Genomic DNA, 25,042 nt, shown 5'->3' on the forward strand with positions numbered 1-25,042 from the left:
CATCGATGTTTCTCTCTATCCCTCTCTCTTCCTCTCTGTAAAAAATCAATAAAATATATTTAAAATACAACTAGGGGCCCGATGCATGAAATTCATGCAAGGGGCTCAGCCCTGGCTGCCTCATCCCTCACAGCCTGGCCACGGCCCAGCTGCCTGGTCTAATTAGCATATTAGCTCTTTATTATATAGGATAGGCCAAAGAATGAAAAGAAGAGACAAGAGAGGTTGATCAGTTAACAACTGCAGGGCAAAACCAACAAAAGACTGCTCACATTCTTTTTTTTTTTTTTAAATTACTTTATTGATTAAGGTGTCACATATTTGTCCTTATCCCCCCATTCCCATCCCACCCCTCTCCCCACGCATGCCCCAATCCCCTGTTGAACTTAACCGTTGGATAGGCTTATATGCATGCATACAGGTCCTTTGGTTGAACTCTCCCCCGCCCCCCCACCCTCCCCCTACCCTCCCCTATCCTCCCTCTGAGGCCCGATAGTCCGATCGATGCCTCCTTGCTTCTGGTTCTGTTCTTGTTCCTCAGTCTATGTTGTTCATCATTTCCTCTAGATGAATGAGATCATATGTCACTAGATATATACTAATAAGAACTGAATGTGAGACGAGCAATAATATTTATGCTGACAGGCAAATGAATCAATCTGTAGCGAGCTTCCCCCTGGACCAACAGTTCTTTTGAGACCCAATTTCGATGTCCAGTAGTTCCTTATGTGTACATGTCAGCACTGACCCCTCAGCTCTGGATGGTGGACAAATGGTGGTAACGGAGGTCCGACTCCCTCTGGTTTGGTCTCGGCCGAACCCAGGGGCACGGCGTCACCCGGACTAAGGGGCACGTGGCCTCACCCATACCCAAGGGGCGCGTGGTCTCACCCGGGCCTGGGACCCAGCCTCACCCGGATGGATCCAGGGGCGCACGACCTCACCCGGACCCAGGATCTGGCTTCACCCGTACCCAGGGACGCTTGGCCTCTCCCAGACCCAGGGGCAGGTGGCCTCACCCGGGCTTAGTTGCACAAGGCCTCACCTGGATCTAGGGACACATGGTCTCTCCCGGACCCAGGGACGCTTGGCCTCTCCCAGACCCAGGGCCACTTGGGCTCACCCGGGCCTAGGTGCACGAGGTCTCATCCGGATCCAGGGACGCATGGTCTCACCCGGACCCAGGGACGCTTGGCCTCTCCCAGACCCAGGGGCACGTGGCCTCACCCGGGCCTAGGTTCACGAGGCCTCACCCGGATCCAGGGACACATGGTCTCACCCAGACCCAGGAACGTTTGGCCACTCCCAGACCCAGGGCCACTTGGGCTCACCCGGGCCTAGGTGCACGAGGCCTCACCCAGATCCAGGGACACATGGTCTCACCCGGACCCAGGGACGCTTAGCCTCTCCCAGACCCAGGGGCACGTGGCCTCACCCGGGCCTAGGTGCACGAGGCCTCATCCGGATCCAGGGACACATGGTCTCACCCGGACCCAGGGACGCTTGGCCTCTCCCAGACCCAGGGCCACTTGGGCTCACCCGGGCCTAGGTGCACGAGGCCTCATCCGGATCCAGGGACGTAAGGTCTCACCTGGACCCAGGGACGCTTGGCCTCTCCCAGACCCAGGGCCACTTGGGCTCACCCGGGCCTAGGTGCACGAGGCCTCACCCGGATCCTGGGACACATGGTCTCACCCGGACCCAGGGATGCTTGGCCTCTCCCAGACCCAGGGCCACTTGGGCTCACCCGGGCCTAGGTGCACGAGGCCTCACCCAGATCCAGGGACACATGGTCTCACCCGGACCCAGGGACGCTTGGCCTCTCCCCGACCCAGGGCCACTTGGGCTCACCCGGGCCTAGGTGCACGAGGCCTCACCCGGATCCTGGGACACATGGTCTCACCCGGACCCAGGGACGCTTGGCCTCTCCCAGACCCAGGGCCACTTGGGCTCACCCGGGCCTAGGTGCACGAGGCCTCACCCGGATCCTGGGACATATGGTCTCACCCGGACCCAGGGACGCTTAGCCTCTCCCAGACCCAGGGGCACGTGGCCTCACCCGGGCCTAGGTGCACGAGGCCTCATCCGGATCCAGGGACGCATGGTCTCACCCGGACCCAGGGACGCTTGGCCTCTCCCAGACCCAGGGCCACTTGGGCTCACCCGGGCCTAGGTGCACGAGGCCTCACCCGGATCCTGGGACACATGGTCTCACCCGGACCCAGGGACGTTTGGCCTCTCCCAGACCCAGGGCCACTTGGGCTCACCCGGGCCTAGGTGCACGAGGCCTCACCCGGATCCAGGGACACATGGTCTCACCTGGACCCAGGGACGCTTGGCCTCTCCCAGACCCAGGGCCACTTGGGCTCACCCGGGCCTAGGTGCACGCGGCCTCACCCGGATCCAGGGACACATGGTCTCGCCTGGACCCAGGGGTGTGTGGGCTCTCCCAGACCCAGGGGCGCTTGGCCTCGCCCGGGCACGGGATCCAGCGTCATCCGGGTCCAGGGGCACTTGGCCTCACCCGGGCCCGGAGTCTGGCCTCACCTGGACCCAGGGGCATGTGGCCTCACCTAGACCCAGGGACTTGAGGCCTCACTTATACCCAGAGGCGTGTGACAACACCCGAGCCCAGAGGCGCGCAACCCCGCCCGCACCCGGGTCTCAGCGGGGCCCCGTCTTCCCGATCCCAATTCCTGCCGGTCAATCCCCCCTCAGCAATTCCCCTGGCCATCCTTCCAGAGCTCCAGTATGGCTGCTGCAGAACTCGTCGGGCGGCGGCTCGGCGAAGCTCCGGTGCACCCGGTGCATGGCGGTGGGCCAGTCTGGCGTCGTTGCGTCGGCCCTTGGGTCTGCATCGGTTGCCGGTCGCCGAGCATGCGCACCTGGCCGCTTCCGGGGCGTTGAGATTCTTGACGGACTCAGAGGTCAGCAAGCGCGGAGTCTCCCACCCCATGTCTCATAGGGGCTCGTCTGTCCGTGCTTGGCTGCCAGTGGAGCCGTCCCCTCAGCCGGAGACCGCCGGGGGAACTGCGCCGAGCACGTTCCAGGCCGCTGTTGTATCGCCTGAGCCATAGTTCTTTTGTGTCGCCTGAGCCGTAGTTCTTAAAGTGTGGTCTTTGGGTCACCGGCATCAGCATCATCCCACATACCCCTCTTTTATTCTAGTTGTAGAGCATCTACTCAGCCAGCCCTATGGTGGTCTTGGATGGTGTCTGCTCTGCTCTCTTGTCGTAGTCTCAAAGTTGTTGTGGTAGGCAACAATCAGGCTTCCGCCCTATGCCTCCATCTTGGTCCTCCTTTGTATAGTTAAGTCTTGATTGTTGTTGGTGTCACTGGGGGGGCTCTCTTTGTCTATAAAGGAAGAGTTGCTGTGCAGGAGACACGTTTATGGGCCGGGTCTTGGTGCAGCAAAGCTTTGGCGCTCACTGAATATTCCCGTTGAATGTGTCCCTTATGCACGTGGTTGAAATCTGGTGTCATCTCCCACAGACCACTAGATGCCCTCGTTTCTGGGTCTCCAATGGGGTGTAGATCAGCTACTGCCTTAGGCACTCAGCAAGGATTACAGCAAAAACTGTAGTTTCTTCCTCCTGTCTGAGTGGCCCTGGAGCAGTCCGACTAGAACAGCAGATCATCTGGTCCGCTGCCAGAGGGCAGGCCACCCACATGCATAAGCCGTTGCTTGGGGCGCAGGTGTGCCTGCAAGACTTGCGGGGCAGGTCTTCAAAACGTGCGGGGCGGGTCCCAGGGCGTGGCGGGGTCTCAGGGCGCCAACAGGCCATGGTGCGGCGAGCCGCGGTGGCTGTGAGTCTGGTCCTTCTGCCTTCCACGTATCTAAGTCCCCTCGTTCCGCACTCCAGCGCAGCAAACACTGATTGCTGGGCGCACCTCCGCAAGAGTCCCGCCTCTCCCTGCAGGCATCTGGGTCTCCCGGGGTTCGCCAGAAGATGGGTTTCAGGGTGATGGAGAGCTAATCTCCCTTAGGTTTGGAACAAAAGCCCCTTTCCCCCGCCACCAGCCAGACCCACGCACCTCCACACCTCATCCCCTCCGATTTCGCTGGGTGCGAGGCAACAGAACAGCCTTTAACCTCCGCCGCCATCTTTTTCAAACTTCTCAATTTGTACTTCTTAATCCCTTCATTTCAGTCAACTCTACTGAAGTCTAGCGCCGCCGGGAGGTGCACGGAAAGGGCGCCCGGGCCTCCGTCCGGTGCGCGGTGCGCGCGTCCCGCGGAACCAGGCGCGCGAGGGCCGCACGGCTGGGACGGGCGCTGGGCGGCCGCCGAGCTCCAGGCACTGCCATCGCTGCATTCCGGACGTCGCCGCCGCGGCGTCCCCCCAATTTATACTTCTTAATCCCTTGAATTCAGTCAACTCTACTGAAGTCTAGCGCCGCCGGGAGGTGCACGGAGAGGGCGCCCGGGCCTCCTTCCGGTGTGCGGGGCTTGCGGCCCGCAGCACCAGGCGCGCAGGGGCTGCGTGGCTGGGACGGGTGCTGGGAGCCCACCCGGCTCCGGGCGCCGCCACTGTGGCGGTGTCCCCAGCCTCCCAGGCCTAGCGGCCTGCGGGGGCAGCGGAGTTGCGAAAGTGAGTGAGTTTCCCAGGGTTTCGCCCAGAATGGGGTTCAGTGCAATCGGAGCCAGCGCTCAGCACACTCCGGAGCCTTTATCTCCTTCCTGCCAGTGAACTCCGGCCAGGTCATCAGCCGCCCCCTCCTCTCCGGTTCCATCCTCCCCGCAGGCGCGTGTGCTCGTGTCTCCGCCCGTTTCTCCATACCTCAGGCTTTTACGGCTTCCCCGACTGTCCCCGTGGCCTTCTCCTTCCCCTCAGCTGTGGGCATTTCAGTCCACCAACTTTCCTGTGGTTCTGGACGATGTCCGTTCTGACCTCTAGTTGTATTTTTGAAATTGTTGTGCCCGGCTGCAGGTTAGGTGTTTAACCTATGCCGCCATCTTGGTTTCTCCCCCACATTCTTTTTTTTTAAATATATTTTATTGATTTTTCTACAGAGAGGAAGGGAAGGGAGAGGGATAGAGACTTAGAAACATCGATGAGAGAGAAATATCAATCAACTGCCTCCTGCACACCCGCTACTGGGGATGTGACCACAACCAAGGTACATGCCCTTGACTGGAATCAAACCTGGGACCCTTATAGTCCACAGACCGATTCTCTATCCACTGAGCCAAACCAGTCAGGGCTGCTCACATTCTTGAATGTTACAATAACTTGGAGGTTTTTTCCCTCTGAGGCTCCTCTGAAGTTGATACTTTGTCAGCATCTTGGTGGGCAGCAGAACTGGAACTGATCATTTCATTTAATCCTCCCAACATTCCTAAGAGATAGATAAGGAAAAGGATATTCAGAGAAGTACAGAAAATTTGCCCCATATAAAGTGGCAATTTAAAATCACATCTATTTGGGGTAATCGCCGCCAGGCCCCCCCCCCCCCCACTACCTCTTCCTCTAAACAAAATCAATAAAAAAATATTTAAAACAAAAATAAACCAGATACCATTTCACACCTACTAGAGGGGTTTACTGTTACAACCACTTTGGAAAACTGCTTGGCAATTTATTATAAAGTTAAGCATATACAGAATGACCCAGAAATCCCACATCTATATTTCCCCAAGATAAAGTAAACATGCCCACAAGAATATTTACAGCAACTTGATTCATAACAGCTAAAAGCTGGAACAATCCAATGTCCATCATCAGGTGAACGGATAAAGCATTCAATAGAATACTTTTCATTGTTATGCCCAGAGTTCAGGGTCCCCAATAATCAATCACCAGGGAGCCTTTTCTCCGATGCAAAAGCAAAGAGTCTTTATTCAAACCCGGGTTTGGCTCCCGGCCTCTTTCTGGCATAGCAGTGAGACCAAAGAGAGCGAACCCCCGGAGAGCGGTAGGTTATAAAGGGTTGGTCATTTGGGTGGGCTTAGGGAAGTGACGTGGGTTACAGAGATTGCCTAATTTGGACTGAGTCTACTTCTCTACATTCCTATTGGCAGGTTTATGCAACTGTTACATTCTCTCGGTTTTCTAAGAAAAAGGAGTCATATACATAGTTACACGGGATGGAGGGTACAGTACATTTTGTGCTGTCCTGCTCTGCCCTTTCATCATCAAATAACTACTGCTTCATGCAACAGTAGGGATGAGTCTTAAAAACAATATGCTGTGAGAAAAAAGACAGACACTAATGAGTACCTACCACCTTTATTTTTGAGATGATAAGAATCAGAGGAATGGTTGCTTAAGGCATATTGGAAAGGGGTGTAAGGCAACTGTTGGGTGATGGAATTGCTCTATATCCTAATTGGCTGGCAGTCACACAGCTGTTTACATTTAGCAAAACTGATCAAATCGTGTTTTAAAAAACTATGCTTTTTCACTGTATTTAAATGTTACCTCAATAAAAAATAAAAAAAAAATGGACGGGGGGCGGGGGGATAAGAAAAGACTGGTGGCGTTAAAAAGTAACACTACCCACGTAAGGAGAAATTAGGTATGGGAAGCCCTTTTTAAAACAAACTGTTGAACCTCAGAGGGAAGGCAGGGGAGGGAGTGGGAAGAGATCAACCAATGAACTTATATGCATATATGCATAACCCGGGGACACAGACAATGGGGTGGTGAGGGACTGGGGGGAGGGGGGAGGACAGACGGGACTGGAAGAGGTTAATGGGGGAGGGGGGAGAAAGACCTATTGTATGTAATACTTTCAACAATAAAGGTTTTTTTTAAAAAAAAAGGAAAAAGAAACAGTCCAATAAGCTCTGCTGGATTTATGCAACCAAATAAGGACATTAAAAATCCCTGCAAACTTTCTGAGTGCCCTCTCCGTCAGAGTTCCTACATCTTTTCTTGGCTGCCCGCGGGCCCCTGGGAGGTCGGGGCGGACGCAGACCCGACCTCACCCGCCCGGGTTCCCGCTCCTCTCCCACTGCCCCGCCCCCAGTCAACAGCGCGTCGCGGACCTGTCAACAACCGCGCGTCGCGGGCCCGCCCATGGATCCCGCTCACACCCATCGCAACAGTCCGTCCACCTGTCAATCAATTCAAATATCGCCAGGAGCAAACCAATCGCAAGCTTCTTCGAAGGGAAGAGGCGGGCGCGTTTCCCCGGAAGTGTTGGTTAACATCCCTCCAATCAGAGGCTGGGTGTGGGAAGTTTGAATTTAGCTGGGGCCCGTGTTGTAGACGTTCCTGCTTCAGGGGCAGCGTTGGTTTCCAGACCGAGAGAGTTCTTTGCTCTTTGCTTGACCTGCCTCAGGTAGGTGGGTGCTGGGGTGCCGGAGGGAGAGCGCTGGCCTGCTTCCTTCTAGAAGGTCTAGAAGGATCTGAGGACCTGCAGCTGCGAGCTGGTCGCGCCGCGGACAGGGGGAGGGTCCGCTGGCACCACGTTACCTGTCCTTCCTGAAGCTGAAAACACAGTCCTCCGGATTAAATATTTGTTTGCTTGATCTAGGTAGCTGTCAGCGTTTCACCACCAGGGTGAAATCGGCCTGTGGAGCATCCTTGGCTCTGACAGCAGATTTCAGTAGCTCCTCTCCTCTCCTGGGACAACTGTAAACACCCGGGGTGAGAACGTGCAGGCAAGCGAGAATAAGGCATTGTAGACTGTGAAGCTGGAAGGAACCCCAGGCAGCCAGAGACGAGAATTTACGTGTTCGTGAAGAGCCAGACTGCCCGGCTTGGGATCCCAGCTGCAGCACTTGTTAGCTGTGCTCACGCGGGCAGTTAATTTACCTCATTTGTATAATGGCGAGAATACCTAATGACCCTTTAGGGTTTAGGAGATAATTAAATATGCCTTTAGTATTAGTTCTCTCTCTCTCTGCTGTGTATAGTGCTACGTTGTATTTCAAAATAACTAATATGTGTTTTATTTCTTCTTTAATATTTAGCAAGTTAATGCTTGTGGGAGGTGGCAAATCTTATAGGGGAGAGTTTTTGAAAAGCACAGCCCTTTGTTACTTCCCCGGGGCTCCTAAAGGAGAATGTTATTAGCATCCAGGTTAGAAGAATTCTCATTTTTTTACACTCTTGTTGATTGCTTAAAAATCATGTAACATTTGAATTTGTTGCGTTTCTTGTGCGGATGTTTCTTTTATTTGGAGTTTTCTAATGGACTTCCTTAGTTGTTATTGTTGAAGAACATAGTGTGCTTATAACTTTTTAAACTTCCTAATTGCAGACCCTCCCTCTTTTCCCCACCCCCTTTTTCTTTTAAGCTGGCAATAATTTTCTCTGGAAAACCAGTCCTTTTTCTCCAGTTTGTCTTGGTTGTTCTCTAGACCAGATGCACAGGTAAACTCCCTTAGACTTTCCACTTGCCTTTATTCTTTTTGTCAGTTCGATCCATAGTTTCTTGGAACCCATGGCCTCCTCTTTCTTGTCCTTCTCCCTTGTATTGCTTTAATACATTCTCCAAGGATCTTTCTATGGAAAGGGTATATGCCAGCTAAACTATATAATGTCTTACATGGCCGAAAATAATTTTATTCTGCCCCCCCCCCCCCCCAGGGCAAACTGATTCGATTATCCTTCTATGGCACCATGGTAATTCTTCTGAAAACCCTCCTTTTTCTTAATCTCATATATTCAGTGCCTTCCTTACTTATCTACTAGGCATCTCATATGTTTTTTGTTTGTTTTGTTTTGGTTTTTGGCTTGGTTTTGGCTTGAGAAAAATATAGCAGATTGCCTGCATTCATCACTAGGGGACGGTTAAGAAACTATCCTGTATTATTATTATTATGGACTGTAGCTTCCTGAGCTTCACTTTATCTGTCAAACAAGGTCCTATTTAGAACCCCAAAATAGGTCGTACTGTCTTATCTTTTGATTACCTCCTTCCCACTCTTCAGTGTCACATTCCATTTTGTATTTGAACATTTTTATTTCAGAAGGCTCTGAGGTTGGGACAGGAGGTAAACTGGAATCTTATTTTTTTTTTTTTTACATAATAAAATGAAAAACCATGTAAGTTGGTCTGTCTCTCTCTTTTCCCTGACAGGATGGCTTCATCACATTTTGCCAGTCGACGCAGAAAGGATTTAAGTACTGATATGATTAGAACTAAAATTGCTCATAGGAAATCTCTGTCTCAAAAAGAACACAGACATAAGGAATATGAACGAAATAGACACTTTGGCTTGAAAGATGTCAACATTCCAACCTTAGAAGGTAGACATCTTCTTGAATTAGACGAGACATCTCAAGAGCTTGTTCCAGAAAAGGCCAGTGTCAAGCCAAGTAAGTAAAGGTTTATTGTAATTTTAAGTGCTTGGAAGAGCGAAGAAAAATTGATTTAATAAGTGAGGTTAAAAAAAAAAAAAATCCCTGACCAGAAGAATGGAGTTTTGTAATACCATTTTTGAATAACTTGATGTTTTCTACTGTCTATTTAAGGTAAAGGCTAGGCTAAAGCTATTTTAGCTAGGTTGGAGCCATTCACCTATGGAATATTATAAAACTTTATTTTCTGTATTGCCTTATAGGAATTCTAAAGTTCTTATTTCTGGAGCTTGGGTAGGATAAGTGTTGACAAGATAAATTGAAAAGGGACATAAAATAGAACTGATTGAAGAATCTATGAAATGAGATACTTTGCCAATGAAAACATTTCTTAGAAAGACAAGGAATTCTTCCTTGCAGTTTGCCTAAAAGGGTCATCAGGAAGGAAAAAAATCAACTGATAAAAAAGAAATGATCTCAACAAATGATAGTGTCTTAGAAGGCAAGGGATGCTATAGAGAAGAAAGAGAACTGGGAATTAACTTTTGCATTTAACCAGAGGAGTCACTGGACTCCTATTTAGTTGTGTTCATATAGTAGGCACTAGGAGCTAGATTACAGTGAAATAAAGCAAGGATAAATGAAGAAATGGCAGAAAGATATAAAGTCTTCTTAGATGAATTATAAAGAAATGAGATGTAAAGTTGTTTAAATGTTCACTGCTCCAATTCTGTCATTTTCCAGGACCAGTGTAATATGTGGCACTTACAAGGCATTCAACAGAGAGCATTTGAGATCTTGCTTCTTGGCATATGTCATCAATTTGGCTCAAATAAACTTATAAAAATAAAAAGACATTCAACATAATTGAGCGTAATTGATTCTATAAAAGAGGGGGTTAGGCTAAAACATTTCAGAGTTTTTTTTTTTTTTTTTATGATTCTATTGGAAAGAGCAAAAATTGGATAAATGTGTTTTAGGGTTCTTTGTTTTTGAGATGAGATGATCAGTGCATGTTTGAAGGTCAAAGGAACTGAGCTGGTTTTTGAGGGAGAGAGTAAAGAATAACAACTCTTAGGAGTTGGGAGGAAGTAAAAACTGGGCCATAGAAGGATATAGGATGACCTTTAAAGGTAGAGCTAGTTCATTTTTTGCCTGAGAAGATGTGATGTTATTGCTTTCCAGGTTGGCTCCTTGCTTCTACTCGTGCCCTCTCAAATATTCAATTCCTTGACCAAAATCTCTCAAATAAAAGTCTAACCCTGTCAATATCTATTAAGATAGCTTTTGTTTATTTGCTATTTGCAAAGGTCTAGAGGTGGGAGTGGGCCTGGAATGTTCCAGAGAAAGCAAGTAGGCAGGCATGGCTCTGTGAGAGCAAACAAGGGGGCTAGCTCCTGGAGAGCCCTGAGGGCCATCCTTATAAGGGCATTGGCTTGTACTCTGAGGAAAATGGGAAACCATTGATGGATTAATGGGAGTTTAGGTCATCTGACTTACATTTTCAAAGTGTCACTTTGGCTGTTGTGTTGAGAATAGGTTGTGGGTGTCAAGCATGGCCTCAGGGAGACCAGTTAGGCGACTACTGCAGTAATTAGGTTGGTAGCTGATGGTTGACCAGATTGGTAGGAGCAAAGATAGGGGGTTGCATTCTGGGTATATTTTGAAGTTTGAACCAATGGGATTTCCTAATACGGTGGATGTAGGGCTGATAAAGAGGAGTCAGGATGATTTCAAGGTTTTTGACCTGAGCAACTAAAAATATGGAGTAGCCATTTACTAAATTGTAAAAGACTGAGGGAGGAACAATATTTTGTGTGTGTGTGGTGGGGAGGATGATATGATTAAGTTTTGGACGTGTTAAATTTGAGATGCCTATGGAAGAAGGTTTGCTGGAAAACTTTTCATAAATACAAGATGACTTCAGGGGAGAATTCTGAACTGGAGATAATACATTCAGGAGTTGTCAATGTATACACAGTGTGTGAAGCTATAAGATGGATGTGATTATCTAAAGTTTTGGTGTGGAAAAAGAAGAGAAAAGGGATGAGCACTCCAACATTTAGAAGCTGAGGACTTGAGGGGAAACTAGGAGAAACTGAGGAGCAATGTAAGTAAAGTAAGAGTTCAACCAGAAGAGAGTGGCATTTTAGAAACCAAGTGAAACACGCATGTCAAAGAGGATAGCCTGATTAATTATGTCAGTGCTTCTTGTTAGGCCAAGTAATATTAGAAGTGAGGATTTGAACCTCACTGTGGAGGTCACAGGTGATCTTGGTAAGTAGTTTTTGTAGAGTGAAGTTCAGGAAGTGAAAGCTAGATTGACATGGATCAAGAGAGAATGGTAGCACCACCTAGGATGTATTCTTGCCCTCAAAGTTGAACTTAACGATAATCAAATCCTTAGATATAATTTCCAGTTTGTAGACAACATACGAGGGCTAGAGGAATGAGCAAGAAATAGGAGAAATCAAACAAACAAATGTAGAGTGTAGGACATTCTCTAGGACTTAACTTTTTTTTTTTTTTAAATATATTTTATTGATTTTTTACAGAGAGAGGGATAGAGAGTTAGAAACATTGATGAGAGAGGAACATCAATCAGCTGCCTCTTGCACACCCCCTACAGGGGATGTGCCCGCAACCAACGTACATGCCCTTGACCGGAATCGAACCTGGGACCTTTCAGTCCGCAGGTTGGTGCTCTATCCACTGAGCCAAACCAGCCAGGGCTAGGACTTAACTTCTATTAACAGGATAATTGCATGAAAAGAAGGACAAGGAGGAATATCTTGATGAAGAGACTTAAAAGACAAACAGATACAATATATAGGTCTTGTTTGGTTCCTGACTTGAACAAACCAATGGTTAAAAAAAAAATAGACTTATTTGAAACAAATAGGAGGTCTAAATCTGCTCTCTGTAATAGGTGGTAACATGGAATTACTGCTAATTTTGTTAGGCAGGTTAATGATATTGTGACTCTGAAAGAAAATGTCTTTAATTTTAGAGGTGCATACTGAAATATTTATGGAAAAGTTTTCTGAGTAGAATTTGTTTTCAAATACTTCAGAAACAAAGCAAGTGCAGCAAGTATTCGTACTTGTTGAATCTGGATGATAGGTATATTATTATAGTCTACTGTGCGTATATTTGAATTTTTTCATAATTTTGAAAAAAAGTGAGGGGGATGGAAGGAGAAGAATTGGAAATATGGATATAAATAATTCTCTTGAAGAATTTTACCTTAAACTGAAATAGAGATATGAGGCAAGTAGCTAGGTGAGGATGTGTGTTGGGAAGAATTACTGCATGTTTGTAACTTCATGAGGGCAACAACCCAGTATAAAGAGAAAAATAGATGAGTGAGAAGGTAAATTAATGGAAGAATGTCCTTGAGTAGGTGAGAAGGAACAGAATCGAGGGGTATGTGGAGGGAGTGGCTTTTAATAGGGGCATACCTAGCTTATCTAGAAAAAAAGGTGAAGTGTGTGGGCTCGGATACCAAGGTGGGAACTTTGAATGCAGATGGGAGAGGAGCCATTTCAAATTTGAGGAGAGGATAATGTGTGAAATAGTAATTGAGGAGAATAAGAATAATGAGATGGGAAATGTAGGGTCCAGCTGAGTTTTATAGTCACAAATAGAGATGAGGTAGCATGCTTTTGTCTATTTTCCAACCCCATTCAGTTATGCATTGCCAAGTGGAACATAAGCAGTTGGAATTTTGCCAGGGTACAGCATAGTGAGAGAGGGGTCAAAAGTTGAAGTAGTGATTGTGATGATGAATCATGGAATCTAAATTGGTTAAGAAGAAACTTGAAAACACAAGAGAGGTAAGAGACAGTAAAAGGATGATTGTAGAGCAGTAGAGTGTAGGTCTTGGTGGGACCCAAGGATTGTTGGAAAGGTAAGATATGGTAATCAGAGTGGATTGCTTGAAATTGGGCTTATGAAGGACATATAGTTATTCATTGATAATAATGAAGTCTCAAGGGCCTAGCTGTCTCATAAATGAATACAGGTATGGCAATACATTGGTCTTCTCAGCCCTTGAAGTTTCAGGCAGGGCCTGGGTTGGTCAGAGCTCTCTCTCTTTGACTAGTTGCATTTGATCACAAGCAGCCTCTCTCTGTTCTCCAGTGTGCTGTGTTAATGTTATTTTTTATGTTTGCTATAACATGAAAAAGGTTGAAATACTGGTATGGATGTGACCCAGCTGAGGTATAGTAGAAGCAAGATCCTTGGAAGAAAGGAAGCCTAAGAATTGAGAGGCCAGGGTATTGGAGGGGTCATCAAGATTTGTACAAAAACAGTGATGGAGACAGTGACAGTGAACTAGGAGCTAAAGCTTTTGAGGAACAAGGGTGAAACCTGGAGGGTCTATAGATGACTAATTGTGGTACTTGATAGTATGACCTGAGGACATGACCTGTGAAGCTGGCATCTTTTAGGGAAGAGGAAGAAACAGTGGGAGGCAGAGATGAGACACCTCCCCTCTTTAGGCCCAGTGATATTACCAGTGTGGGAGGAAAAAATAGTCCAACACTGGAGAGGACAGCTAGGGAAGCAGGGTCTTCAAGGGAGAGCCAGTTTTACTGAGATCAAAAGGTGAAGGGAACAGTCAGAGAAGTTGAGGATATAGGGGTTTTCTTGTTGATTGACCACTTCATCATCTGACCTTTTGTACGTTCTATTCTCTGTCTGGGTTATCTTTTTAAAGCAACTTTATTGAAGTCTAATTTCCAGCATAAAATTCACCTATTTAAATATATGCTTTTAAAAAGTAAATTTACTGAGCTGTGCAGGTATCTTTCTGCAATTTTTTTAACCCTTAGCCAGTGGCAAACATGTACTCATTCTTCAGAACCCTTCTCAGGTAATCTCTCTTCTGAGAAACCTTTCCTGATCTCCTCAGACAGGTTTGTACCGAGTCTCTATTGAGTGTGTATTCTCCTACTATTTGATCTGTGCTAAACCAAATTGAAACTGTGTTCATCTCCCTACAATACTGTGTGAGCCATTCAAGGGCAGAAATTCTCTTACTTATTCTTACTGCCTAAAAATGTCTGGCACATAGTAGCCACTCATATTTTTCAAACCAGTTTAAATAACATGAGAATACCTTAAGTTAAGAATAACAAGTGGGAAGACTCATACAACTTAACAAAAGGAAAATAAACAACCCAATCAAAAAATGGGCAACAGACTTAAATAGATACTTTTTGAAAGAGGACATAAGGAAGGCCAAGAGACATATGAAAACATGCTCAAAGTCTCTAACCATCTTTAGAAAGGATATATGCACCCCTATGTTCATAGCAGCACAATTTACCATAGCTAAGATTTGGAAACAGCCTAAGTGCCCAGCAGCAGATGAGTGGATTAAAAACCCGTGTTACATCTACACAATGGAATATGACACTGCACTAAAAAAGCAGGCATTCTTATCATTTCCAACAGCATGGATGGAACTGGAGAGAATTATGCTAAGCGAAATAAGCCAGTCAGAGAAAGATAAATATATCACATGATCTCACTCATTTGTGAATATAATGAACAACATAAACTGATGAACAAAAACAGATCCAGAGACAGAGAAGCATCAATCAGACCGTCAAACATCAGAGGGAAGGTAGGGGAGGGTGGGGGTAAGAGGGAGAGATGAACCAAAGGACTTGTTTGCATACATATAAGCCTAACCAATGGACACAGACAACACGGGGGTGAGGGCAAGAGTAGGGGAGTGGTAATGAGGGGATAAGGATACATATGTAATACCTTAATCAATAAAGAAAAAAAAAAGAATAAGTGGGAGCTAGAGAAACTGACAAGTAGTTTTAATATCAAAGGAAAAAAATTGTAGCCCTAGCTGTTTTGCTCAGTGGATAGAGCATCGGCCTGCAGACTGAAGGGTCCCAGTTTTGATTCTGTTCAAGGGCACATGCCTGGGTTGTGGGCTCAATCCCCAGGGAGGTCGTGCAGGAGGCAGCCAATCAATCAATGATCCTCTCTCATCATTGATGTTTCTATCTCTCTCTCCCTCTTCCTTCCTCTCTGAAATCAATAAAAATATTTTTTTAAAAAGAAAACATTGTATTAGTTACCCCAAAACTTAGTGGCTTAAAACAACAAAGAATGTTATTATTTCACACAGTTTTTGTGGGTCAGGAATTTAGGGGCAGCTCAGTCGGGTATGGTAGTTCTGGAGGTTGCAGTCAAGATGTCATCCAGTAGTGCATCTGAAGGCTTGACGAAGACAGGAGAATCTGCTCTAAGATACTCACAGACTGGCAAGTTGATGCTAGCTTTTGGCAGGCAGCCTTAGTTTTTTGTCAGGTAGACATCTCCATAGGGCTGCCTAATTCTCTTTCTGGCTCCACATAGCCACTGGCTTCCCCCAAAGCAAGTGATCCAAGAGAGAGCAAGGCAAAAGCTGGAATGTCTTCCATGATCTAGTCTTGGAAGTCATACTCCTTTTCCATAGTACTTTTTTTACTTTTTTTGTTATAGCCCTGTTCATTGATGGAGGGGACGGCAACACAGGGGCATGACTTCGCCAGGAGGTTAGAATCACGGGAGGTCAGCTTAGACGCTGACTGTCATAGAATTTAATTAAGTGAAAAAGGTAGTAATACACGTCTGGTACATAGCAAGCAGTTAATAAATATTTGAACAATTAAAAGCAAAAGAAATAGAAATTTTAAAAGAATAGGGATTGAAATAACTTGTGATTAGAGTGCTAAGCAGTTAAGTTTCTCAAAGCATTTCTTAGTTGCTGTTGAAATTAGACAAAATGATTTTTTTGACATTTGCATAACTTTGATCTGAAATTTTCTATATACTTGTTTGGTTTGTTATTCCTGCTTAGAGTCAGTGAAAACTCTTCTACATGAGCAACGGAAACAAATGCTCCAGAAATACAAAGAAGAAAAGCAACTTCAAAAATTGAAAGAGCAAAGAGAGAAAGCTAAACGAGGAGTGTTTAAAGTGGGTCTTTATAGACCTGATGTGCCTTCATTTCTTTTTTCAAACCGGAATACTACGAAAGCTGAGCCAATAAAGGTAAATTTAGTGTCCTAAGTAGATATAGAGGAATAGTTTCTTTTAACAGTTCCTTTTTCTTTAAGAGATTATACTCAATTTTAGCCAAAAGGCTGAGAAACAATTCTTTTAAGAGATTAAGTGACTAAAATTACCCATTTCCCTTAGTCCCTTTATTCACTCAGCTAATTACTAGGAGGTGGGAATGACAGTAGTAGCTCAAAAGATGAAAATCAGGTCTCTCATTGTAACTGTAGGGAGGTTGCAATAGGATAAAACAAGGAAAGCAAGTAGATCCAGGCTGGACAATGAATGTTATGCCAGAGGACTTGGCATTTATCCTGTGAGATATGGAGAGTCAAGGGGGGCTTTTAAATGAGGTTGTACCATTATCAAATTAATAATGCAGGTCCAGCGGGTGTGGCTCAGTGGTGAGCGTCTCCCTATTAACCAAGAGGTCACGGTTTGATTTCCAGCCAGGGCACATGCCCAGGTTTTGGGCTTGATTACCAGGAGAGGGTGTGCAGGAGGCAGCCAATCAATGATTGATGTTTCTATGTCTCCCTCTTCCTTCCTCTCGAAATCAATAAAAATATATATTTTTTAAAATTAATAATGCAGGAAGAGCCCTAGCCAGTGTGGCTCAGTTGGTTGGAGCATTGTCCTGTACACCAAAAGGTGGCAGGTTCAGTTAACTTAAAGATAATTTAAATCAGGTCAGAACCAGAAAAAAATAGTAATTTATGTTAGCAAGTATCTTTTTGACATAAATGACTACAGATAAAGTTTAACTTTAAAATGAGAACTTTATTTCATAATGAAACATGGAGGTAATTTTGCAAGTTCATTTTTAAATTTTTTTATCTTGTTTTGATTGTTTTAAGGCTGTTCCATCTTTTGTACGGATGACAAGGTCAAAGACCAAAGACCAAATGGAGCAAACTAAGGTATAGTTGATAATAGATAATTGTTACTAAAATGACACATTATACTTTATTTTCTCAGAATAAGTAAATTTATTTTTAATTTGCCAGCTTCAAGTATAGTGATTATTTTACTAGAGTTAATATTACCGGAATCACTGTTATTAGTATGGTGACATAGAACAGTTTTTACTAAATGCTAAGGAAATATTCTCTTAAAATAGTCTTTGCCCACCCAGTGTGGGGTGTGCAGGAGGCAGCTGATCAATGATTCTCTGTCATCACTGATGTTTCTCTCACTCCCTCACCCTTCCTCTCTGAAATCAATAAAAATTTTTTAGCCGAAACCGGTTTGGCTCAGTGGATAGAGCGTCGGTCTGCGGACTGAAGGGTCCCAGGTTCGATTCCGGTCAAGGGCATGTACATTGGTTGCGGGCACATCCCCAGTAGGGGGTGTGTAGGAGGCAGCTGGTCGATGTTTCTCTCTCATTGATGTTTCTAGCTCTCTATCCCTCTCCCTTCCTCTCTGTAAAAAATCAATAAAATATATTAAAAAAATAAAATAAATAAAAACTTTTAAAAAAGTAGTCTTTGCCAAGTCATCCCTTATGAGATCTATACCAAACTTTGTCTTTGAGTCACACCCTTTTTTGTTTGTTTGTTAGTTTACTGGCATTCTATTATGTAGTTCATGACACCATAAAATGCAGATAGGAATATATAGCATATAGGGTGGGTGTTATAAGTTATAGATTTTCAAAGCACTCTGATGGATAAAGTTACTAGGAAGATTACTAAAAGTAAAGTGAGGAAGGGGCAAGTGGCATGCCTCTTTGTCAGGTGAGGAAGCTAACGTTCATGTATCTAATACATTTTGAGTCACTACCATGTTCTTCTAGGCTCTAGGTAGGATATAATAGGGAACAAATAATTCTCTTTTTATCTGAGATAGGCAATAAGAAAATAAGTACATATTATGTCAGATGGAATAAAAAAAGAAGGGAGATGATGGTTACTGAATTAGGTAGAATTTTGATTGGGCCTCACTGAGATGGTAGCATTTTTAATAAAGTCTTTAAGGAAATAGAAGAGTGAACTCTGGCAGAGTTTTCTATCTAGGAGAATGATTTTCTAGACAAAATTCAAAAGTCCTGAAGTAAAGACATGCCTGGTATGTTTAAGGACTCTCAGATGATTATAGTCAGTTCTTTTTAATAGCTTTGATTGTGTTTAAAATTTAGAATTTAGAAAATGCTGAATTATTAGCATTTTCTAAATTTTAGGAATCTAAAAAAGGTGGTAAGAAAATTTATAATGGAAAACTTTTTTCTTTATCCCATTTTATTTGAGTGGATATTTTGCTGGGTTATTTACAATAGTCAGATTTCAGATGAGGGGGTCCGTTTACAGATTAGAAATGTGGTGGTTTGATTCAATATGCAATTAAATCACATAGCACCTAATCTTTTAAATAGATTACTATTGGGAATGATGTTCAAACAACTCGGCCTGGTCAAAGACCAACTTCTGAAAAGAAAGTGTTGAACAAAGAGAAAAAAGGTAGGAATATTAGCAATTATAAGCTCTGATGTTGCCATAACAATAATTTAATAATTACAAAAAGCATTTGATTTGATTATTTTCCTCCACAGTTGAACAGCCTGAAATGCCCACATCAATAAGAATGACTCGATCAGCTACTCTAGCAGCAAAGCAGATGGCTAGAACAGTCTCATCTACTACAACAAGAAAGCCAGTGACAAGAGCTACTAATGGTAAGAACTGCTTCTTGATCAATGACTAAACTAGAATGTTTTGGTCCTTGAGGTATTCATCATGTACTCCCTTGAGTAAGAGAGGAGGAAATGAGAGATTCCAGTTACCTGAAGATAGGTTGTGTGCCCCAACATCGAGTTAGCAGTGGGTGCTTGAACATGGAAATACCTCAATTGGTATAAGCAGTGCTTCAAAGTGAAGAATTAATAGCCCCAATAAATTACAGTCCATCTATTTGGAAAATGGGGTGGTGTAACATTTAAGAACAATGTGAAATAATGCTTAATAACATGGTTCATGGTATATTAAGTGGGGAAAGAAAAACAGGTTAAAAGGTGAACAGTATGAGCACAGTTCTAAAATATGTATGTGAATATGTGAACATAGGAAACAACTGGAAAAATGTACCCTGAGGTCAACAGTGATTATTACTGTTGGGTGATTATTTTTTATTGTTGTTTTGTGCTTTTTAAAAAATTGCCTAATTTTCTACCATATATATTTGATATTCAGAGGCAAAAGGTAAAGTACTTTAACACCTTTTTTTTCTTAAATATATTTTTATTGATTTCAGAGAGGAAGGGAGAGGGAGAGAGAGATAGAAACATCAATGGTGACAAAGAACCATTGATTGGCTGCCTCCTGAACACCCCCTACTGGGTATCGAACCCACAATCCCGGGCATGTCCCCTGACCTGAATCAAACCTGGGACCCTTCAGTCTGCAGGCTGATGCTCTGTCCACTGAGCCAAACCAGCTAGGGCTTGTTTTGTTTTTTAAAACAGATGGTCTATACTTGGCATGAAATTTAATTTGTTTTTATCTTATTTTATAATAAGAGTTTTAATCATTAAATTCTTTAAGATATACATTCCTATTGTTACCTTTTTTTTTGTTTTTTGTTTCCTTTCCCAAATTACCTACTCCTTTTTAAAAAAATATATTTTTTTTGGGAAGGACAATGGGGGAATAAAAGGAGACATATGTACTACTACTTGTAGTACTTTAAACAATAAAATAAAATTTAAAAATATATATTTTTTATTGATTTCAGAGAGGAAGGGAGAGGGAGAGAGGGTTAGAAACATTAATGATGAAAAAGAATCATTGTTTGGCTGCCTCCTGCATACCCCCTACTGGGGATTGCAGCCACAACCTGGGCATGTGCTCTGACTTGGAATCGAACTGTGACCTCCTGGTTCATAGGTCAGCACTCAACCACTGAGCTATGTTGGCCAGGCCCTAGTGCTTTAAATGCAGCATTTTCTGTCTAGTCAAAATGGATGACTTATTTTATTTTTATTTTAGCTAATGAAGCAGAAAGAAAAGCAACAAATCAAGGAAGGCCTGCGAAAAATGTAGAAACTAAACCTGACAAGGTAGTCTATAAACATCTGTTTATTTCTAGATACTTTGGAAACCTTATTGCTGCTTTCATAAGGTTGAAATTAAACATACAGAACTGCTCAAGAAGTTAGTCTACATGAGTTTTAAAAACTCTTGAATCATAAGGAAGCATAAGTGGATTTACTGTTGTGTTCAGGTATCTTATCCTCAGATTTATAGGTAGAAAAAACATAATTTGGTTAACCAGACATAGAAAAAAGAAAGAAGAAGAACACGGTTGACAGAAACCTTCATATGAGAATTAGCTTTGATGGGGAAGGGTGAAATGCTTGACTTGGATTTAATTAAGCCTGAATTTGAATATTGTCTCCATTCCCCAATTAATTACATAACCTTGGACAAGATATGCATTTATTTTCCCATGTCTAACATGTAATATCTATGTAGACTAGTATGAAGAATTAAATAACCTAACATTTCTGGTAACATCTAGCATAGGGACTAGTAGAGTCTTCAAAAAAACCACAGTTTTGAAGACCATCCCTTGATTTATAATCCATACTACAATTCCATAACCTTAAAAGACAAAACAAAAAAACGTTATGTGAAAGTATAAAAATCTGACTAGATTCTACTGAAAATCAAACAGATCCTCCAGGAAGGCAATATAGGGTGAATCTTCACAGACAATCAACTGTACCTCAGAGCTCCTCCCTTCATATTGATTTTCTTCTTAAGGATTATCACTAGTTTTCTTTTGTTATTGTCTATTTTTTTTTTTTTTAGTGAAATGTACTGGGGTGACATTGGTTTAATAAGATTATATAGGTTTCAAGTGTACATTTCTATGATACATGATCCGTATATCACTCGTTTTTACTTTCATTCTCATGCTGGCCTCAGGGACAATGTTACCGTTAAACTCGTGTCCAGATTGAAATACTCTGGTTTCAGGTCATAATTCATTAAGCATCAGACACATAGAAACCTCTAAAAATCATGTTTAAGTGAGTGGGTAAAAGTGGTCAAAGGTATAAACTTCCAGTTATTAAATAAGTAAGTCCTGGGGATATAAAGTATAGCATGGTAACTATAGTTAACTAGAGGCCTGATGCACGGATTTGTGCACCGGTGGGGTCCCTTGGCCTGAACTGCGCCCTCTCACAATCCGGGACCCTTCAGGTGATGTCGGACTGCTGGTTTCGGCCCAATCCCTCCAGGCCAGACCCAGGGACCCCACTGATGCATGAATCTGTGCACCAGGCCTCTAGTCTATACTAATAAAAGTGTAATATGCTAATTAGACCAGACATCTTCTGGACATCCATCCGGATGTCCTTCCAGACAAAGCCACGGTGGCGGGGGCCGAGGCAGAGGTGCTTTAGGAGTGACCAGGCCGGCAGGGGAGGGCAGTTAGGCACAACCAGGCCAACAGGCAGAGAGGTTAGGGGCGATCAGGCAGGTAGGCAAAGGTGGTTAGGGTTGATCAGGCTGGCAGGGGAGCAGTTAGGGGTGATCAGGCCAGCAAGCAGAGGTGGTTAGGGTAATTAGGCAGGCAGGCAGAGAGGTTAGGGGCAATTAGGCAGGCATGCAGAGGTGGTTAGGGGCAATCAGGCAGGCAGGCAGGGGAGCAGTTACAGGCATCAGGCAGGCAGGCAGGGGAGCAGTTATAGGCATCAGGCAGGCAGGCAGGTGAGCAGTTAGGAGTCAGCAGTCCCGGATTGCGAGAGGGATCGGGCCTAAACCGGTAGTCAGACATCCCCCAAGGGGTCCCGGATTGGAGAGGGTGCAGGCCGGGCTGAGGGACCCCCTCCCATGCACAAATTTCGTGCACCGGGCCTCTAGTATGGATATAAGATCTTTGGTTAATTTCTTCTCACCTTCCCCCTTCCCTCTGAGATTCATCAGTCTGTTCCATGTTTCCATACCTATGCATTGAGCGTCTGCCCCCAGGTAGTCAGTGTGCATTATAGCTACCACTCAAACGGTCACTTAGGCTTTTTTATATATATAAATAGATAGATATAGATTATAATACATTATATATTTGAAAATTACCAAGGCAATAGATCTTAAAAGTTCTCATCACAAGAAAAAAAATTGTAACTATGTGTGATGATTATTTTGCAAAATACACAAATATAGAGTCATTATTCTGTACACCTGAAACTAGTATAATATTAAATGTCAATTATATTACCAGTAAAAAAATCAAGTAGCATTTAAATTGACTTGAAAAAGAAAATATGCTTCACATTTTATATGGTTAATCTTACTGTGTCACATTGAAAATTATTTTTGATCATGTGATAAAGGATTTGGTCCTTGACAATAGTAGTCATCCAATAAATTTTGGATTTATGATTCTCACACCATTGTAATGATCACTATAATTAAAGTAAAAAGATATGTGTTCGTTAGGTGAGTAAATTTTTCTACTTTAGTTTTCATACATTTCAATTTGTTGTAATACCTAAAACTTATTTTGTTCTTTTAATAGGATTGGTCCTCTCTCTTTCTGGATCATAGCAATGGTTTAGTGTAGCTGATTCTCTGATTCCTTGTATACATTTAGATGTATTTGTTTTTCACTCCTAAATTATGTACATGGCACATATATCTCAACTTTCACATTTTCAGGCCTGTAAAAATTGGCCAAATATATCCTCAGAAGAGAAATTCTCACTTTATTTTGTTTATTCACATCTAGGTCATTTCTTTTCAAGTTGATAGTGAAGAAGATAATTTGGATTCGCACACCACTGCAACAAATGATGGAGTCTTATCAAAAATGGAAAACTTACCTAACACAAATACTGCAAAAATGAAAGGAAAGAATTCCTTCGCACCTAAAGATTTTATGTTTCAGCCACTAGATGGTCTGAAGACCTATCAAGTCACACCTATGACTCCAAGAAGCGCCAATGCTTTCTTGACACCCAGTTACACCTGGACCCCTTTAAAAACACAAGTGTAAGAATGTAATATTAATAGCAGGTTCTTTGCTAAGATGGATAACAAATGCCTTTCTTGGATTTGTCTTGTGCTTTTTAAAGTTGTCATTTAGTTAGTAAATGATGTAATTACAAATCATGAAAATTTGGTCTTTTAAAAAAATTCTTCAGAAGGCTACAAATAATGTTTGACAGTTTTGACATTTCCTATGTGTTCTTATTATCATTTTTATGATACAATTTGTAGTTTTTTGCATTTAATAAGTGACTTTATTATAATACTTAGAAATAAATTTTTGGAAAGAAGAAGCTGCTATAATACTGTAGTTTAGACATCGTTTGGGTTTTTGTTTGTGTATTTTGCTGAGTATTACTTTAGAAAAACTATAGAGACAAAAATGCTTGGCTTGCAAAGGGGATGGGTGGGAGGAAATGAGTTGTAATCTTTAAAAGAAAGGACAAGGTTGTTTTGCAAAGACTGGCTGGCCGCAAATTTACTAGATACTGCCCAGCAGCATCCAAGACTACTAAGTGCTTATGTTTTATTAAGAGATCCTCAGAATCTTTGGGTCTCATTACATTTAGTAAAGATGGACATTCTCACTGTGATCTTTAAATTTTTTCCCTTATAGGATAGACACATTTTTTAAAAAAAATAGAAACTAATTTCTATTTTATCACAGGTTTTTAAAAAGCAACATACTTTTGAGATCCTTTAATCAGATATATAGGGTTCATGTTTCATGAAGTATATTTTTGCTCTTGTTTTTAGTGATAAGACTCAAGACACAACAAAAGAAATCTTGGCACAAAAATGTAAAATTGACTCTGCCAAGACAGTACATCAGGATTCAAATAAATTACAGTATCCTCTGGATTCTGTGACAGTTTGGAATAAAGGTATGTGTGATATTTCAATTAAATTTTTACTTCTCTGGATTTTTATTTACTACAGATTTGTTTTAGAGCCCCTCTTCACCATATAATTCAGGGATGTGATCTCAGGGTCAGTAGAGGTTAGAAAGCATAGGAAAAGGTCTGGAGAGAGGGACAGTTCAAATAAGGAATACAGACTGAGAAGAGGGGGCATAAATTTAAATTTGAAGAGATGAAAATATTGAAAGACACTTTAGAGGCATGTTGAATGAAATTGAAGCAGAAATAAAGCTTTGAAATTCAACAGTGAAAAAAATTGAAGAATTAAAAAAATTTGTCTTGTGGGGGATGTCATTTTAGGAGTTGCTGCTTTGAAATTTATATGTAATATTTTCTTTAACCTGTAGAAAATGTCTTAAATACAAATGATACTACTAAAAATTCAAGTGGCTTTCCAATAAAAGAAGTCCCGTCACTTGAAATAAATGAAGATCAGTTATCTCAGCCACAGCATGATGTGCCATATTTCAGGTTTGTCCATTTGTTCCTATTGTAATGAATTTGTAATGTCTAGACATTTAAGACCAAAATTAAAATGTGTTCACCTTAATGTAATAGTTGATTTGGAGGAAACTGATTTTGGGTGATTTTCAAAAGGTAGAAAAAGGTACACATGAGAAGTCTCCTTTCCCAACTCTATCTCCCAACCCCATAGTTAGAAACTTCCATGGAGGCAAATATTATTTCTTGTGAATATTTCCAGGGATGGATAATGCATATGTAGAAACATGTTTTTTTGTGTGTTTTTTTTCAAATTATAAGAGAAAGTGTCTTTAGAAAGTTACAGAGGTAGAAGTGAGCCAGCTGG

At 43.0% G+C, this 25,042-nt stretch overlaps 1 protein-coding gene across 2 annotated transcripts in view; it reads left to right on the forward strand.

The window, feature by feature from the left end:
• Nucleotides 1–7,190: 7,190 nt before the first annotated feature.
• The window catches only part of DLGAP5 (DLG associated protein 5), a 40,529-nt gene continuing 22,677 nt past the window's right edge, over nucleotides 7,191–25,042 (forward strand). For both annotated transcript variants that reach the window (XM_008139234.3, XM_054716050.1), the window contains exons 1-10: nucleotides 7,191–7,287; nucleotides 9,034–9,272; nucleotides 16,126–16,319; nucleotides 17,183–17,245; nucleotides 18,697–18,781; nucleotides 18,874–18,996; nucleotides 20,306–20,376; nucleotides 23,055–23,317; nucleotides 24,071–24,198; nucleotides 24,582–24,705. In XM_008139234.3, coding sequence (XP_008137456.2) covers nucleotides 9,035–9,272; nucleotides 16,126–16,319; nucleotides 17,183–17,245; nucleotides 18,697–18,781; nucleotides 18,874–18,996; nucleotides 20,306–20,376; nucleotides 23,055–23,317; nucleotides 24,071–24,198; nucleotides 24,582–24,705 — 1,289 coding nt within the window. In that variant the 5' untranslated portion in view covers nucleotides 7,191–7,287; nucleotide 9,034. The remainder of the gene's footprint in view (nucleotides 7,288–9,033; nucleotides 9,273–16,125; nucleotides 16,320–17,182; nucleotides 17,246–18,696; nucleotides 18,782–18,873; nucleotides 18,997–20,305; nucleotides 20,377–23,054; nucleotides 23,318–24,070; nucleotides 24,199–24,581; nucleotides 24,706–25,042) is intronic.

Source organism: Eptesicus fuscus, chromosome 5 (assembly GCF_027574615.1).
Source record: "Eptesicus fuscus isolate TK198812 chromosome 5, DD_ASM_mEF_20220401, whole genome shotgun sequence".
Classification (NCBI taxonomy): domain Eukaryota; kingdom Metazoa; phylum Chordata; class Mammalia; order Chiroptera; family Vespertilionidae; genus Eptesicus; species Eptesicus fuscus.